This window comes from Vanacampus margaritifer, chromosome 6 (genome assembly GCF_051991255.1).
Source record: "Vanacampus margaritifer isolate UIUO_Vmar chromosome 6, RoL_Vmar_1.0, whole genome shotgun sequence".
Taxonomy (NCBI): Eukaryota; Metazoa; Chordata; class Actinopteri; order Syngnathiformes; family Syngnathidae; genus Vanacampus; species Vanacampus margaritifer.
In genome coordinates, this window is record NC_135437.1 from 19,283,113 (window position 1) to 19,302,713 (window position 19,601).

The 19,601-nt window shown below is 40.9% G+C and overlaps 1 protein-coding gene across 2 annotated transcripts in view; it reads left to right on the forward strand.

The window, feature by feature from the left end:
• The window catches only part of smad6b (SMAD family member 6b), a 29,759-nt gene extending 19,424 nt beyond the window's left edge, over positions 1 to 10,335 (forward strand). For both annotated transcript variants that reach the window (XM_077567789.1, XM_077567788.1), the window contains one exon: positions 9,433 to 10,335. In XM_077567789.1, the coding sequence (XP_077423915.1) occupies positions 9,433 to 9,974 (542 nt within the window). In that variant the 3' untranslated portion in view covers positions 9,975 to 10,335. The remainder of the gene's footprint in view (positions 1 to 9,432) is intronic.
• The last annotated feature ends 9,266 nt before the right edge of the window (positions 10,336 to 19,601 follow it).

Here is a 19,601-nt window from a genome sequence, read left to right on the forward strand (position 1 = left end):
ACATGTCAATGCCTATTTCTTTATGCACAAAACACGATATTGTGCTTTTTTTTCTTTACAATATCATGAGTTTTCAAACAGTATTGTGGGCTTTTTTTATATCGCTAACCTCCCCACAATATCGTGATAATTATCGTACTGTAATGTTTGTCTATCGTTACATCCCTAAATGCTAAATGCTATCTTGGTTGACATTTCAACAGCGCGAAACAAGGCAAAGCACTCGCCATTATCCCACCTTTGGAAAATGCTCAGCTCACATTCAGTCAGACTACATTTCCCATGATTCTCAGACACGGAAGCAGGAAGTTGTTGTAGATCCGGTATGATGTAAACATGAAAGTAAATAGGAACAAATTTAACAGTTAACTTCCTTTTTAACTCATTCACTGCTATTGACGGTTATAAACGTCAAAAAATCATTTTAACTTTATATTAGTTGTTAACAAGAGTATGAAAACCTAAAAAACATTTTATTGTACATTTAGAACAGATATAAAATTTGTTATTAATTGTGAGTTAACTATTGAAGTCATGCGATTAATTACGAGTAAAAAAAAATTAATCGCCTGACGCCCCGAATTTTTTATAATCATCCCGTCATGCGATAAAGTTTTTTTATTGTTGTTAATCACATGACTTCGCTAGTTAACTTACGATTAATCACAAATTTTATATCTGTTCTAAATGTAAATTTTTATACTCTTGTTAACAAAAGTGGAAAAAAATGTTAAACTAATAGAAATAGTTCAAATGAATTTTTTTACGTTTATAGCCGTCAATGGCAGTGAATTAGTTAATTGGTTTATTGTATGAATCGCCATGACAACTGTGTGATTGACATACACTGACTGGACTCAAATCAAACGCAGAACGCCGGGCTGATTTGGCGCATGTCATTCGCCGTCCGTCTTTCTTGCTGTCCTCAGTCTTCCGTAGTCAACAGCCACATGGACAGACGTTATGGGCGCTTTTAGCGTGTCGTGGTTTTTCGCAGTTTCCCGCTGTCCTATTTTCAAGTGGAAAACTGACTGTACCCGTAACTGAGTAGCGCTGGGAAAATCCATCCAAACTCCACACAGGAAGGCTAAAATTGAGATTCGAACCCCTAACTTCAGAACTGATGCTAACCTGAAAAAAACGTTTACAAGATAATTTTTGTTTGATTTTTTTTTTTTTTTTTTGTGAACCTCCTTGCTGCACCCCACCCCCACATCCTAACCAGAGTAGGAAGTTTGGAGGCACGGGGAGGAGGAGGGGGGAGTTGAGGAATGTGCAGGGTCCTCTTTACTCAAAGCTTCCAGCCTACTTGGCTGAAATCCGCCTCGCACGCTCGCAAACAAACACTAGCGCGCGCACACATGCGCACGTAGGTTGTACGAGGGGGTCAAAGAGCGCAGCCACCCAGCAGGATGTTCACTGAGTGTTTTGCTTTCGGTGCTCGGCCGCCTGCCCTCGTCCACGTCTACGGGCCTTGGCCGCGGCCCCCCGCAGTTCCGAAGGGCGGCAAAAGACTCTTTTGGCACTTTGCGGAGGAAACTCGAAGGAAACGAGTCGCACGTGGTCTTCCTTTCTCCTTCCCGGCCGAGGCCGCTCCTCCGTGTTAGCCGCGTCGCTCTCTGTAGCCTTTCTGTAATTTATTGATCTAATTTTATGGATCGTGTTAGTTATCTGCTACATCAAGGGCGCAGCACTTTTCCTCCCCGGAGTCGTCTCGGAACGGAGGGAAAGTGTAGAGGAAGTGGATGACAATGTGAAGGATCCCCGTTGTGACGAGCCAGCCTTGCTTTGCCGGATTCGGTTTCTCAGCTTTGCCCCGGCCGTGTTTTGTGGGATATCTGTCTCTCTCTCTCCCTCGCTCCCTCCCCCTCTCTGCCAAGCACACCAGACCTCGGGGAGGGGAAGAAGAGAAAAAAATCCATCGACATATAAAAGCAGCTTCAGTTGGCGTGTCTGACTGATAAAGCTGACTGCGATGGCAGAGATAGCCCCGACGCCAGACGAAATGTTGCCTGCTCCGGGTTAGAGTCTGAACAGTGGGAGGAGCCGTCGCGCGCTGAATTAAAGGCAAGCATGAGGGCGAGTTTGATGCTTTGGTTGTCGTTTTAGGTAGAAACTGTCAAATACGTACGGGCATAATGTTACAATGGCAATGCAAAGAGTCGGTTCCCTTGCACCCCCCCCCCCCCCCCACACCACCCAGCCTATCAGTTCATTGGGAGAGACTAATAGCCGGAGGGGAATCTAATCCTTGGCACAGGATGAGAGGCTGCTGCCCCCCTCGCCTCCCTTTTCTCCACGCCGCCCCCTTCCCCTCCACACAGAGCTGGACTGGAAACAGTGTTTTTGTTTTTTTTTCTTCCCTCCCCTCCCCTCCGCTGCAGACTTGCAGAGGAATGAGTTCATGTGTGCAGTCCACTCTGGATTAGCAGAGATGAGGTGGCCTAGTGAGCACGGAGGGGAAGCCATTGTTTGTTTGCCTGTCCCCCTGGAGGTTGCGGCGTTTTAACATTGACTCGTCCCTTTTTTTTTTGGCTTTATCACCCCCTTAAAGTCGTTTCTGGGATGCTATTGAGACGACAATGCTTCCTTTTTTGTGTACGTTGGTCCCAATCCACAGACAGGCGAGCACAATGGTGTTCAGATGTGAGCCTCGGCAATCTTAAGGGCAGTTTTTTTATGATATTTTTTATGTTTGTTTTGCCTGTGACTGTCACAGTGTCGACATTGACTTTAAGAGTCATAAAATTATGAAATGAGGTAGCCGCATGATGCTTGAGTAAAGTACTTGTGCACAAATTAAAAAGGGAATTTTTAGTAAGGCTTCTGACATCCGGCATAATAAAATCCTGATAACGGATTCATTTGCTAAATATATGAAAAAAAAAAAATTCTCCCTTCAGGCTTACAACTATAAAGATATGAATTACTGGCAGAACTTTTGACCATTTTATAATATAATTTGTAGTTTAGTTTTTGTTTAAATTTGCACTAAAAAGAAACATTTGCAAAAATCGTCTGCTTTTAAAAAAAATATTTTTTTTTTAAAGAAGGTCATTGTCTTTGTCGTATGTTGCATTGGATTAATTGGTCGGACCTTTTCGTTTTTAGTCAGCTTCATTTCCATGTAATATCTTCAACAAACAAGAGTTCACTTGAGGTCATATATACTTAACTTTATTGTTGCTCATTCATATCATCATAAGGTGAATGTTAATGATGATGTCATTCATTTTTGGGATTTCGGTGGGTCATTAAATGTAGTTGGCTAAAATTAAGGCCTTAAAGGGCATTGAAAATCATCAAATATGATTAACAATTTAAATACAGTTGATGGAAAAATATTGTTGTTCGTGTTTTATTTTACATACAACATTGTGCAAAGGAGTCACTACGACACAATTTAGCAATAATAAATGTACTAAAAATAAATAGATTTGTGGGGACTGGTCACTAGAATTAACAAAATGGCCTGGAGTCCACAAATTGCTTCCACACACCAATTTCTCTGAATTTAAAAAGAAAAATATACTGTTCATGTCACCAACATCCAACATAAAACACAAATGCCGCCTAGTGGCAGAATATTACCTCAACACAAACCTATGACTTAATGTTTCACACTCCACATTGATATTTGGTAACTCTATTTGTTAACTTAATTATTAAGAGAATGAAAAACTTAAAACACTATTTAACTGTACATCTAGAACAGATGAAATGTGCACGGTAACTATGGAAATCATGTGACTATTACTAATAATGATGTTACTAATGTGGGCATCAAATTAGTTTATGTTGCATTAAAATTGACGTTTAAAAAGCATGAAATTAGATTTGCTGATACCTGCAGAAACCCTGATTTGATAGTTTAGCAAAGCAAGCTGGTTCATTGAGTTGGAAAACTCACCACGCCCACTGCTCACTTATGGAACAATTTCATTTGTCCATGACCTTGCCCTGGTGTTGTTTTAGCCCCCGTCTGATGAAATGAGGCCTCAGCACTTCATTTGACAGACTTGTGGTCAATACTGCCAAGCTCAAGAGATGATTGCATTTTGGAAGCCGGAGCTTGAAAGCTGGTGGAATTTGCACAACACTGCAGAAATTAAGCACGGACTAATACTAAATATCTTAAATCATTAGGCAAAACTATGTTTGTGCTTTGTCTCCCAAGATGTGTCTTCTTACTCGGAACTTTAAGTGTAAGAGCATTTCACTTGCTTGAAGTGTTTTTTTGTGTGTTTTTTTCCTTCAAAATCTTAACTCATTCATTGCCATTGACGGCTATCGACGTCCAAAATTTATTTTAACTATTTCTATTAGTTTCACATTTTTTCCACTTTTGTTAACAAGAGTATGAAAACCTAAAAGAAAAAAAATTGTGGACATTTAGAACGGATATAAAATTTGTAATTAATCGTGAGTTAACTATTGAAGTCATGCAATTAATTACAATTAAAACGTTTAATTGTCTGACACCCCTAATTTTTAATAATCTTTTCTTCTTCTTTTTTTAAATTAGGGGCATCAGGCAATAATTTTTTTTAATTGTAATTAATTAATTAAAATTTTTAGTTTAAGTTTAACATTTTTTTCCACTTATGTTAACAAGAGTATGAAAACATAGAAAACTAATTTTGTGTATATTTACAACAGATATAAAATGTGTGATTAATTGTGAGTCCACTATTGAAGTCATGCAGTTAATTACCATCAAAAATTTAAATCGCCTGACACAATTTAAAAAAATTATTATTATTATTTTTAAAAGAAAAGATTATTAAAAATTAGGGGCGTCAGGCGATTAAAATTTTTTAAGCGTAATCAATTAATTAATCACAAATTTTATATCTGTCCTGAATGTACAATATTTTTTTCTAGGATTTCATACTCTTGTTAACAAAAGTGGGAAAAATGTTAAACTAATAGAAATAGTTCAAGTTAATTTTTGACGTCTATAGCCGTAAATGGCAGTGAATGAGTTAATCACACCACTTCACTAGTTAACTCAAGATTAATCCTGAATTGTATATGTTCTAAAGGTACAACAACAAAAAAAGATTTTCATACTCTTGCTAACAAAAGTGGGGAAAATGTGAAACTAATAGAAATAGTTCAAATGAATTTTTGACGTCTCTAGCCGTCAATGGCAGTTAATGAGTTAATAAGCCGGCCGTGTTGTGGCCGAGCGCGTGGACTCTGAGAGTGACACTAAGAGGAGAGGCTTTTGAGAATAAAATAACAACAATAACATGTGCTACTATTCTAATGGGTAAACGGAGCTGTTAAAGGGCGACGGGGTTAAATGGATGCAGAGCACCAGTAATTGCTCCCATCCTGCCGCAACTCCACCCTGAGCAGACCCTCTCAAAGGCCAACATGGATTCAAAGGAGTCGCGCGCCTCTGCTGTGGTCAGAGGGGAGGAAGACACACGCCCTCCCCTAATTCGCCCCCTCGTGTCGTATTTGAACGGCCCTTCTGTGCCTTTCCTCGCTCTCGCTGACTTTTCTGTCGCAGTTTGCTAACATGCGATCACATGAGCGAGGAAATTGAGACTTTATTACCGTCTTTATTTGTTAGCAGTTAAGGCATAACTCAATTCTCTTCCAACCTTACACCCTTTTGTTGAGACTGCTCTTTGTTTTGGAATAAGTGCCTCACGCTCCCAGGCCTAGTTTTTCGTCAAACATTTGATCCAATTCCGAGTAGAACCAAATCAGAGTTTCCACCGCAAAAGAACAATTCCATCAGGTCCAACTCGTAAGACGTGCGTCGCTGGAGAAGGCGCCCGGTTGCCGTGGTGATTTTCCAAGCGTCCATCTGCTCGCCGATAGGTGTGCTCCAGTCAAAGAGATCCTAATGAGGCCTTCCCTCAAAGCTCTCACCTCAGTGCCTCCCTCCGGTAGCCAAAACACACAAATTGAGCACAAAAACACAAACACGTCTGGTTCACAGACACGTGCGCAAAAAAAAGCACGCGTCGGCGCTTCGACATGACGGAAGAACAGCAAAAAGGCCCGGGTCGCTGTGCCTTCATTGTCTTCACTCCGGCTAAACGGTCGGTACATTTCACGGGCTCACTTAAATAATCGCGGTTATTTTTGATTGCTATTGAAATCATAATTAATACAAACTATTATTCTTGAATTTCAAGTGTTGATGCGTTCCAATTTACAAAGAGACTAGCAGTCTTTGAAAGTACGTTCTCAAGTACGTTTTTAGGAATTTCGTATTTGCCGAGTTTACAAGATCGTACTCCGTGCGAGAAACAGCTACTTCTTCTTTTTTTTTAAATAAATAACTATTCGTTATTTAAAGGAAGTCGATGCTAATTTCGCCTTAGCATTAAGAACGTAACAAAAATCAAACCAAATCGAATCGTTCCACTCTGAAATATATTGAGATTTGTATCGAATCGTCTTTTATTGGAGAGATATATTTACAAGGAAATGGCACATTTACAGTACCGACAAGTTCATTCAAATGTATGTAACATGGCGATACAAAAAAGTCATTGCACCATCATTTCATCACTGAGCCTTACCAAATCGAATCGTAATCCCACTTAGTCCAGATTTGAATCCATCCACTTTCATTTTTCATTTATTTTTTTTTATTCTGGAGAGCTCAGTATTGTTCATTCGGTAATTATACCGATTTGACATCATACCGATTTCATCATCATTGCTCTCTTCTTCTTCTTTTTTTTTTTTTTGTATGTGGGTGAGTAAGTGTATGTGCGTGTGTGTGTGTATTCATTAGTTCACCTAAAACCTATTAAAAAAATCCCATACCGTTCACCTAAACCGAACACTTCCAGCCAGAGTCGTGAGGCCGTCAGGAGACCCGAGGAAGGACCAAAGAAAAGAAAGGAAATCCATCCACTTTCAAATCGAACTGTCCTTGAATCGTTTTGCACCCCATGTGTCAAAAGTCGTATCAAATTATCTTTTGTGGAGGGATACGCGCAACCGTGTTAGCATGTCAAGGGGATTTTACATTGACGTTAGCATTAGCACTCATCAATGCTTCTCATCGTAGGAACTTGCAAATACACACCAAGCAGTTTGGTACATTCCTCATTTTTCTTCCACTATAATGCTTTTATGAACAGGAGAAGCCAAATCCGATTTCGATGAATCGCTTAGCCCTACTTGGTTATAAGCTTCGTGTGAGAGATAGCGCCGACCAAAGAGGAGGCGACGTTAGCCATTTGGCCTTTGGTGCGCACACTTTGAAAGTTTACCTTGATGTGTGGGCTCCGTTTGATTTGAGACAATAGAGGGGGCCGTAAACAAGTCGGGCGGACTTCTTTGTGCAGGCCGCTTGCAATAAATGCTAAACTCGGAGTGGAGGAGTCGCGGTGTGGAATTCACTAATGGCACATGCACGTTGGGGCCCCTGACGAGAAGGGGGGGGGCGTTTCAGCCACCAGTGTGTGCGCAAACACACAGAGAACCTGCCTGCAGTCCCGACTCGCACTCAGCCGCTGTACAGAAAAGTCCAAAACCGGCAGGCGCACGTTTTCCACTCATCTTTTCCGCAAACGTCATCGAACGGGCGACGTCTTTGGCTCCTCCGCCTCGGATGCGTCCGTTAATGCGGCGGGCGGTCATTACGCCCCGAGTGCACGCGGGCTGAAAGGAATGGGGCCGCGGGCATTGGGCTTTAAATCCTCTGTACCAATAGACTCTGTGAAGCAAAATAATGGCATCACTCTGTGTGTGAGTTAATGGGAGCTGATAGCATGAAGGCCGGGGGGGTGGTGGGGGGTCGGCGGGTCACGGGCTTGTGCTAAGTTGTCAGGGAGCTGAATGCCGTCCCTGGGCCCACAGCAGGGGGAAGAGTTGTGCGCTGGGGGAGGGGGACCCCCTCCCTCCTCTTTTCCTCCTGTGGAATGTGAGAGGAAGACAGGGTCATTTTCTGGAGGACTAAAAACGTACCCCCCCCCAAAAAAAAGCGTCTTCTTCATTGTGGACGTTATTCACGAGGTATGTAAACGGGTCCGAGGATGGACGTCCATCCAGGGAGTTAAGTTACGAAGGGCCGTTGCAGAAAAGTGTTCACAGATAGCGGCCATGAAAAGTGAATTAGCAAGTGGATTTTGTTTCACGGTGAGTATTACGCGTTCAGGGGTTCGATGAGTCAGTCTCAGGGGTTCGGCGGAGGTCAAGAGGAATTATTCGTGATCACACACCCCGCTTTGGCCATCATTGGCTGCAGGTGATTACATCACATTGCTAGGCCACTCAGGAAATTTGGTGCGCTCAGTAGTCGACCTGTGGCGGTTGTGATGGTACGTTGTGTGATTTCTTTATTATTGTTGTTGTCTTTCTTGAGTTGAGTTGAGTGATGGGGGTCAAGTCAGTGTCCTAACTTCATGATTTGCGATGCAATGTTGAGCAATTATAGTTGTACACAAGTTGCTAGCTAGCTAGCGAGATATGAGATGATGTCAAACTGTATTGAATGATTTTGAATGATATGAAATGATATTGAAGGATGTAGAATGTTCTTGGAAGGTAGTAATGCATGCATTGCGTGATGTGGAATGATATTTAATTATATGGAATTAGGTGTAATGATATTGGTGGAAATGTGCAATAAGTGAGTGAAAAGTGTGGAATTTTTGGCGTGCATTCCCAAAGTGAACTGGATTATCTGAACATTTTGAATGTTGAATGTGTCATTGGAAATGATTAAGCAATTTGTGGGTCAAAAACATAGAATTACGTGGAACGATTTTGCATGGGTGAAATACATCAGTCAGATTGAATTGAAAAAGGGGAATGTTTGAATTCTGAATAGGAACCCTAAAGTCCTAACCTAAGAATTTTTGGGGGGTGGAAAATATGCTTTATTTAGTGGGAAAATGTAGAATTTTTGTTATGTGAGAATCGAGGGAGTGCTGAAGATCGATCCCAAGGTAAATTGAATTAAGTTTGAATTTGGAATGGGAGGGAATTTTTTGAATGTCTCATTTTGCAATGAACGGGGATTTTTGTGGTGAGAAATATTGAATTGTGGGAAAATTGTCAAAGTTAGGAATGAGAAAAATAATAGCCCGTGAAGCATGAAATTTTTGGAACATGTTGAAGTTGGAACGCTTTGAATTGGTTGAAAATTGTAGTTGAAGAACCACTTGTCTATGGGGTTTTAATTGTGACGGTGACCTCTTGAGGCCGTGGCAGAAACTGCAGGTGTTGACCTGGATACACCCTCAGGATATGTATAGTCCGTGTGTGTGCGTTGGATGAATGCGCAGGCTTGGATTTCAATACAGTATTTATAGCGTAGCCATCTGCTGGCAACAATAAAAAGCAGATCCCCCCCCAAACGTAAGCTTTCCTTTTTTACTAGCCGTGTTTGCTTGTGTTGATGTTTTGACTACAACGTCCCCCCCTTCCTGGTGTGTGTGTTTTCGGCAGATGCCAGCATGTCGCCCGACGCCCCCAAGCAGAGCCACTGGTGCAACGTGGCGTACTGGGAGCACCGCACGCGCGTGGGCCGCCTCTACACGGTGTACGAGCGCTCCGTCAGCATCTTCTACGATCTACCTCAGGGCACCGGCTTGTGCCTGGGCCAGCTTAACCTGGAGCACCGCAGCAGCACGGTGCAGCGCACCCGCGGCAAAATCGGCTACGGCATCCTGCTCAGCAAGGAGGCGGACGGCGTGTGGGCGTACAACCGCAGCGAGCACCCCATCTTCGTCAACTCGCCCACGCTGGACCCGCCCAGCGGGAGGAGCCTGGTGGTGCGCAAGGTGATGCCGGGCTTCTCCATCAAGGTGTTCGACTACGAGCGCTCGGGCCTGCTGCGCTACGGCGCCGGGGCCGAGCTGCCCGACGGACCCTACGACCCCAACAGCGTGCGCATCAGCTTCGCCAAGGGTTGGGGGCCCTGCTACTCCAGACAGTTCATCACTTCCTGCCCCTGCTGGCTGGAGGTCCTCCTGAACAACCACAGATAACACGGACGCGCCCCACGCACCATCCCAAATATCATCTACCTAGATTTAATATAAAGTTTTATATATTATATGAAATATATATTATACTTGTAAATACGGAGTCCTTTTTACAATGTCATTATTTATGTATGGTGCAATGTGTATATGGACAAGAGGAAACAAATGGAAAATGCACTTTGGCTTATCTATATTATATATATAAATATATATAAAGATAAAGAAAATTTCAATACCAACTTGAGAAATTATACAGCAAAATTAGGACTGAGCCTGGATTTGGGGTATAGTTTTTATATACTATTAATATCCAGACGAAAAGCTAACCATTCACACATTGATAATAAAGTATTCGTATAATAAATGGACCTGTTTTCGTCTCTTCCATCCCTGCTTTTACCATTTCTAAAAGACAAATGGCGGCATGTGTGCCGAGAGGTTAGCATGTCTGCCTTATGATTCTCAGGTTCAAGGTTCCAATCACAGCTTGGTCCTTCCTTAACTCATTTACTGCCATTGATGGCTGTAGACGTAAAAAGATCATTTGAACTATTTCTATTAGTTTAATGTTTTTTTCCCCACTTCTGTTAACAAGAGTATGAAAATCTAGAAAACAATTTCTTATTGTGCATTTAGAACAGATATAAAATTTGTGATTCATCGTGAATTAACTAGTGTAGTCATGCGATTAATTACGATTTTAAAAAAATGTCTTCACTTGACGCCCCTAATTTTTAATAATCTTTTATTTATTTATTTATTTTTAAAAGAAAAGATTATTAAAAATAATTTTTAATAATCTTTTATTTATTTATTTATTTTTAAAATAAAAGATTATTAAAAATTAGGGGCATCGGGCGATTACATTTTTTAATCGTAATTAATCGCATGACTTCACTAGTTAACGCACGATTAATCACAAATTTTGTTCTAAATGTACAATAAAAAAATTCTAGGTTTTTATACTCTTGTTAACAAAAGTGGAAAAAAAATTTAAACTAATAGAAATAGTTCAAATTAATTTTTAACATCTTCAGCAGTCAGTGGCAGTGAATGAGTTAATGGGCTTTTGTGGGTTTCTGATACCTCTCACGTTCCAAAATGTTAAATGGTGCTTCATTTATCTAGCGCATTTCCACCCTACTGAAGACGGAGCATCAGGATCAACTTGGGGTTCAGTATCTTTCTCAAGGATACTTCAATGTAGCCACAATGGCAGGGGATCGAACCCACAACCTCTGGGTTGTTAGACGACCACTCTATCACTGAGCCCTGCCGCCCCGCAAAAACAAGTTCATTGAAAACAGTTTTTAAACTTTTATTGAATCATCTGAGTTTTTTTCTCCCCCATTGAGGTGCAGTTTTAATAATACAAGCTAATATGACATATAATTTGTAGTGAATGCAAAATTTGTCTTTTTGATTAATATGGGCCTCCTACAATACTGTATTTTAATGTTAGTCATTATGGTGGTAGATGTGTGTGCTAATTATTTTTAGGTAGTGCAAATAGAACCTTTGATATAGAAAATGAATGGATGGATAATTAGATAAAGGAGACTAAAAACTAGAAATGAGTAAGTACCGATACCGGGATTGTTATCAGGCCGATACCAGCCTTATTTCAAGGTATCAGGTACTCAATATGAATGCCATTACCAATTATTAAGGGAATAAAATCAGACATAGATTAACTCTTTTACGGCCAAAAACGTTTAATGACGTATGGTAAAATCTAAATGAATGCTGCCAAAAACGTTAATTGACGTTTACGTTTTTGTTTTGTTTTTCTCAATGGGCAGCCTGATCAATGGACTTGTGAAATCACAAACAACAGATGGCAGCATTGTATCTCTTTTCAATGGGCTCCCATTAGTATGAAATTACACTGAAACATGACCAATCTGATGAGATGTTTTCAATGATCACAAGAATGATCAAAGCCTTTATCACATTCAATCTAATTCACAGAGTGTCACTAAACAAAAAATATTAGTGTCAAAGTCACTGCTGTGCAGAAATTGTATTTTTTTCACAAAAAGCTTGTTTTCTCCTTATGTTTCAATTTTCGCTCAATCAAAGTCAAAGTACATAATATTCTGTTTGCCTTGAAAGATGAGTTAAAATGCTCAAAATGGGCTGGCACTGACGGGGGTTGTTTTTTGGGATGACGTGTGGCAGTAAAAGAGTTAAGTTTGAACGTACGAACTAAAAAGTCGTTTGAACGTCTTAATAGTCGTTCCAATGTGTTGCTAAAGACTTGAACGTAATGGAAAAGTCCTTTGAATGTATTGAAACGTAATGCTGAAGTAGCTCAAACGTGTTGATGAAGTCATTTGAACGTACTTCGAAAAAAATCCAACGTACTGATAAAGTTGTTCGAATATAATGGTAAAGTCGCTTAAACATATTGAGAATGTCATCCGAACATACTGCAGTCGTAAAGTGTAGGCTAAATGCTAAAACCTTTTTCCTCCTCATAATGCTGCTGAGTATTGATTTTTGCATGTAACAATTAAGGCTGTGTCATTATAGGGAAAATGCTACTTTTTTTTTAGCATTTGTGCTACGTTTTACCAATACAATACGTTCAAACGCAAATGTTTACTCCCCATTGGCAGTTCCACGCTTCCGTATGGATGACCTTGGGCTACTTGAAAGTAAGAAAATATTGGACACTGAAGTTTGAAGTTGAGTATGTCAGCCAACATGTTTCCATGAACTTGCCCTGCCTGCTCACACGTCCTTGAGGTCCTAAGAAGCCATCACGTTGGAGATGATGGAAATGAGCTGTCAATCTCAAACTGTTTGTGTGGTCCGTGCCTGTTCTCCAGGGGTCTCACAATACACGTTAAACCAGTCCGGGGGACCCAGCAACTTGAGACGGCCTCTGTGATGGTGGAATGTGTGTTTTTTTTTGTTTTTTTTTTTGTTTTTTTACAAGCCTACTGGAATCTTCCAAACTGCTGCCAGGGTGGATGTGGTTTCTCTGGCTTCCTTCATAATTGCTGGTGTTGGGTTCGATTGGTGGTGCGTTGGTGGTGAGCGTGCGTCCGCGTTTGCCAGCACCCAGCAAAGGAGCCATTCAGCTCCGCTCGTTCCGCTTTCACGAGCGGCTTTTAATAGACGAGCGTCGACGTCCGCTAACGTCGGGGAGCGCCTTTAAACTCCATAATACGATTTTCCGATTGAATGTGCTGCTGAGCGAGGCGTCTCGCTGCTTCCCCACTTCCATAAAGCGGCTCAGACGGCCTCCTCCAAGGCCCCGCTGCCTGTCTGGAGCCAGCGTTGTGGAGAGGGAGTGGCTCCACTCTGCCTCTGCTCGCTTCCCTACAACTGGGGGGCCGTTATCCCGCTCCTTTTGTGTCTCTGTCCACATCACCACTGGGGAGGAACTAGTAGACTATTATATGCAATGCACGGGGGTGGGCGAGGAGCTAAGGCTCCTAGTGGGCGCGTTATGGAAGCCACCACAGAGGATAGAAAGAGCTTTAATTAGAATCTGGGGGGGGGAGCCAAGTGACAGTTCATATATAGTGTACAGTGTATACATCAACAATAAGCTCCTGCCACCTAAAAAAAAAAATGTTCCAGCATTTAGTTGATTCCAAACATGTGCTCAGGTCATGCCATAAAGCAGAATCTTGCTAAAACAATACTGAGCTCTCCAGAAAAAAAATAAAAATAAAAATAAAGCAGAATCTGTCTGTTGTAACCCCCTTCCCCCAAAAAGCTGAATTTTACTGTATCTGTGTTGCGAGCATGTGTATGAGCGCACTACAGCTTTTTAAAGCTCAGATTTTCCAAAGCCTGTTATTAGGGTTTGGGTGCTGCCAAAGCCTCACTACATTCCTCAGACTCAAGAAGCTTTTCCCGACGCCGAGAACCCTGAAACGAATCTGCTCACTTATTGCTCGAGTCACCAAACGAATACAAAGAATCAACAAACGTGCCGAAAAGTTCCGTTCGGTTCGGTGCTGTGGACGAACAAAGGCGATGTGGTTGATAAAAGTGGGTGGGGTCTTGTATCAAAAGGGTGGAGCCAGACACCGTGCAGCCTGCTGATTGGCCTATGCAGAGTTGTCATTGTTATTTATCGTTCAGCAAAAAGTGAGTCATATTTTTGGCAGTGCTGGTGACATACGCACTTCATGTGAAGTGTCTGATGAGGAAAAAATTGGAACCTCTTGACAACTTTTGGCAAACGGGGAGTCTTAAACAAGAGGGAAGAACGAGACGGATTAAAAAGCTTTTCAAAAATCAACGAGAATCAAACTGTACTGTATTTATATTAAATTTTTTTCTTCAAATACTTTTTAAGCCAAAGGTCACCATTTGAGATGAGATGTTTCAATCACTGATTGGTAGTTGGTTAGTTAGAGAGCAGGTTTATACAAAAACTGCAAAATTTCATAGACTAAGGGTTGCTTCAACTTTTGGAAAAATTGTATGACATTTTGTTAATAGTATAAAGGTGTCCCTGATAGGAGTCATCCAACCACCGGTGTGGTTTTGTGTCCCTCAACCAGGAAGTAGACTTCTATTAAGCAAATGATTTATTTGATGATTTCTACAAAAGTACATTTGTATGTAAATTTCAATTTAATGTGTCCACAATTTTTTTTTTAAATAGGAAATTATTTAAAAATTATTAAAAATATAAAATAAAAAAAATGTATAATATAAATAAATTCCAAAAATGTCTTGAATATATTATATTCAAAAGTACATACAAATTTACTTTACTACCTGCAGACATTCAATACTAGACAAGCTGGGGGGGAAGCAGTTTTTAATACGTTGAATATATTAGGCCTACTGAGATTTTTTTTTTTTTTACTGAGTCAATTTGGGTGATCTATCGAGGCTTACAGTGGTGTTCATAAACAGGTGCTGATGACGAGTGGGACCAACGACTAACATCTCGGTTTTATCGGGGGGGGGGGGGGGGTCCTTGCTGGAGGCCTGCCATTCACGCTGTGGTATATATTGCCCTGCTTTTTAGCAGCGGTGGCAAAAATACTTAAACTTTATTCTTAAGTGCAGATATTTGTGTAATATTTTTTTTACTGAAGTTATAGTTCAAGATGTTGAGCAAAAAAAAAAATCTTACTTTGCTCATCTCCCTACACTTCAATCAGAAAGGTTAAAGCTGTACATAGATTTAAAACAATGAAATACTGTTGATAAAAAAGGACGAGCAATTCAACCATTTGCAGCGATATCGCACAGTGTAAACGTTCTAGCGTGGTTGGCAGATCATGATGTTGTTTGTTCACAAGTAGGCATGTGAGTAGAAGCTGTTTTTAGTCTTGTTCCGGCTGTGACGCTAATCTTCTGTGGCACGATATGTGGTATAGCACATAGAGGGGAGACCAGGGCTTGATGTCACACTTTTTACACTCTTTAACACTTTAACAAAATGTACACCAGAAGAAAGACTTTGGTTTCGGGTATATATTTTGTATTTATGTCATTATCAGAGTGAACGTGAAATGTTGCCCCAAAATTGGGCAAGTTGTCTCACCTTATGGGGTAAGATGTCACACTGGACTTTGCAACTAATAAGGAAGAGGAAAAATGTAGTAGTTCATTTTTTTGTTTCACCCTCTTGTAGAGAAGATAATTCCAATGTGACAACTTACCCATGTGACACACAAGCCCCGGTCTCTACTCCTCGGATGTATTCTGCACGGTGCAATTCCCTATAGCAGACTATTATGGAGTTGGTCATCCACTGTGCATCTGTAGAAGTTCATGAGGAACTCCATATTTTCTCTCTGTTGAGCCTTAAGTGCAGTACCTGACAAATCCACAAATGTAGTGTAACACAGAATTGACACCATTGCTGTTTTGGTGGATGACATCCCATAATGTAAAGCAAGTCAGATCTGACTTTAGCGTTACAAACTGTACTGAGCTGTGCTAAACTGACCCGTAGCCCTCAGAGGAAACATGGCTGTAAAGTCAATTGTTTAGTTAAGTCAGGCAGATGTGGAGCAGCTTGCTGCCACTCCATTTCATGATCTCGCCATGCTGCACATCTGGCGCCTCTAAAACACACACACATACACATGGTGGAGTTAATAGCACCTTTGGAGACGAGCGGAGATTACACAGAGCGGCCGGAATAACTTCCTGCTCTTGGTCTTGTCATGAACGCCGTCCCACAAGGTGTCTTCTTCTCACCTCTGCGCAAGGTGTTAATTAGGACTCCTCGCAGCTGCCGTGCTCGCCACTTATGGGGCGTGCTGACACATGCCGACGTGCTGGGGATCCACGCTCTCACGGGGGATTATGGGAAGGCACGCCGGCACCGTTTTGACTCACTGAAATGCGCCAAATTTAGGGTGGCGAATTGGCACCGCTGCGACTGATTGTCCAGTACTGTGCTAATTTCAATACCCTCATGTGAAATTTAAAACTAGTACAAGCTTCCTCCTCACTAGTAAGATCATTCAGTGCACTAGTAGAATGATTGTGTCTTTTTAGTAAAGTGTTTTTCTCTACAGTACTGAAAACTTGTGGTATAACTTTGCTGTCCTTGTAGAGCAACTACATTTTACTAGTGCATTAGTTGACAACTACTACTAGTATCGCACCTAGTGACATTTGAAAATTTTACTAGTTAACATCTACACAGTAAATTCTGTAGAGTATTTTTTTTATCTTAACAGAGTATCTGGTTCCACAGAGAAAATTTTACAATTGGAAGAGACTAAAATAAAAAAAAATAAAAAGTCACTCAAGGGTTGAGGAACCAATCCACGACTTCAGGTTGGGAGGCAACTGTGTAAGAGCCCACACAGTCCATGGCTTGTACTGTAAATCATGACAGAAAAAAACGTCAAGGAAAAGCCTACTAGAACACCTGAACTTTAAATGGGGTCAATCAGAGACACTTGAAAATGTGGCAGGTGTGTGCTGACCTCCATTTAATATGAGTTTGAATGTGATTTGTTCTGAACACAGCCAAAATATAAAGGGTGTGCACACTTCAGCAAGTAATTATTTTAAATTTTGTTTTGACTTGTGTTTTAGATTCAGTTTGCTTTATTGTGTGTGTGTGTTTTTTAATCTATTATTAAGTGTGTGTATATAGGGGTCACATTGCAATTTCCTTCTCCACCAGAGGGCGCAACAAAAAAGTGGAATTCTAGTTTTCTTCGTATAAATGGTCAGGGATTGTGTACTGCCTGAGAAGAGAATAGCACATTGGGAGCTGAGATTAGTGTCAGTTATCTGTTTTGCACAACCCAAAGTAAAATTTTTCAACTTCATATATTTTGAAACAGGTGTCGTACATAGACCAATTCTAAAAAAAAAATAATATATTTTTTTAAAAAATCGACAAAAACAGGCGAACAAGGATGATTTTGTCCTTGTTTTATTAGTTGCAAAACCCAGTGTGACATCTTACCCCATATAGTGTGACAACTTACCCATTCATGGGGCAACGTGTCACATAGTCACTCTCTCTAATTGATGGCTCATAACTCTGCACTGACACAAAGTATGGAAATGACATGAATACAAAAAATATAGTAAAATAAAGTAAAATTTTTCACCTTCATATATTTTGAAACAGGTGTCGTACATAGACAAATTCTAAAAAAAATAAATACAATTTTAAAAAATCAACAAAAAACAGGCGAACAAGGATGATTTTGTCCTTGTTTTATTAGTTACAAAATCCAGTGTGACAACTTACCCCATATAGTGTGACAACTTACCCATTCATGGGGGCAACGTGTCACATATTCACTCCCTCCATTTGATGGCTTATAACTCTGCACTGACACAAAGGATGTAAATGACATGAATACAAAAAATATACCTAAGACTTTGGTCTTTCATCTGGTATACATTTTGTTTATATGTGATGTATTGATTCCAAGAAATACATAAAAGTATAAAAAAGTGATCCAACTATATATATATATATATATATATATATATATATACATACAGTATATATACAGTATATATATATGTATATAAGGCTGTCTTGAGTTCACCGATGTGTAGCTTTCTCATCTGGCCATCATTGTCTGCTGCTTTTCAGGCTGCAGAATCTTCCATCACAGCTCTGATGAGGGAATTTTTACAAGATCTGTCGGGCCACCAAGCGAGCCTTCAACACGCGACTTACCGCTCGCTTTGTCAGAAGCCAAAAAGCAAAGCCGCGGTGATGCTCCTCCGCACATCTCCGAGCTCCCTCCCTCCCTCCGGCTTCCCTTCCGCCCTCGGCTAATTACAGGGTGCAACAGGGGCCTCTCTGACGTAGGAAAAGGATTTATTTTTGTGAGTTTCCACAGAGGTTAAAAGAATGCCACAGTGTGCGAGCGCATGCACACACTCACACACACACACACACACTTGGCAAAAAGATGATGGCGTTGGTTCATCAACAGCGTATCACCTTGTTTAATTCCCATCATGCAAGCACAACGAGCTCCTTTGTGGTGCGGAGGTATGCTGCAAAAATGTGGCCGATTTCTTTCAAAACAAAAAAAAAATCGTGTTGTCGCGCATGCAAACACTCACCCTGATACAACGCAGGCGTCTGTCTCGATTCCGCCAACAATTCCATTTGCTTTTAATTACACCATTGCAGAAACTCGTTTAATTGCATTAACTTGCAAAGGACGTGTTTTTCCCCCTGCATTCACAAAAGGAGTTTCACTGATGAGAGGTGTGTGTACGTGTGATAGTGTGTCAAAAAGGCCCTGTAATTTATTGGAGCCTTTAATAGAGCTGCTTTACAGGCTATAATCAAACCTCTTCCAGACCCTGCTATCGAAATTGTGAGGCAATAGCACATGAATGCTGCCATGCTTACACTCATTCTGTCTCTGGGCACTTTTGGGGGGGAAATGGGATTTTTTTTGCGGGGGAGGGGGGCTCAATTGTACAGTGCCGGAAAGTAACAAAGAAGAAATATTTAATTACTGCATTTAGAGGGTGAGTTTGCAGTGTTAAAACTGCTGGCAAGATATCAATATCGCCACTGTTGCTTTTCTGTAGGTGTAAAATGCAGGATGGAAGAGGATTGAGACGTTCAGTCATCTCTTTCTAATCAGCAAAAAATAAGGCTGAGCTTGAAATACTTCCTGTTTTCACTCGTCTACTTTCAAAATTGGGGATAAATACAATAGTGTGCTTGTGACGCGCGCAGGCTGATCGGCCGTGGTTGGTGCAGCGGGACAGCAAAAAAAAAAAAAAAAAAACGAGAGAGCAATAAAAGGACTGGCAGTCCACGGATTCACTTCATTAAGAGGTTATGCGTTACAATAGCCTTAGGCTTCCATGGCATCAAAAACTTTCACCGCCAAATACGAAGAAGCGCCACCCTGCCGATTCTTACATGCTGCCATCTAGTGGCCAAAATAACAAAACTGAGTTGAGAAGGAAAACTGGAGAAATAACAGGATCTTGAATCCAGAACCCGCAATGGAGGGATGTTTACTGTATACATGGGAAGTCAAGTCAAAATTTGTCTTCACAATATGAATTGTCTAAACACAGTATTTTGATTCATATTCCATAAATTAAGCAGCAAAATCCATCTGTTTTTATCCATCTCAGGACGCAGCCATTTGGATTTAGGTACAATTTTAAGTCAATAGC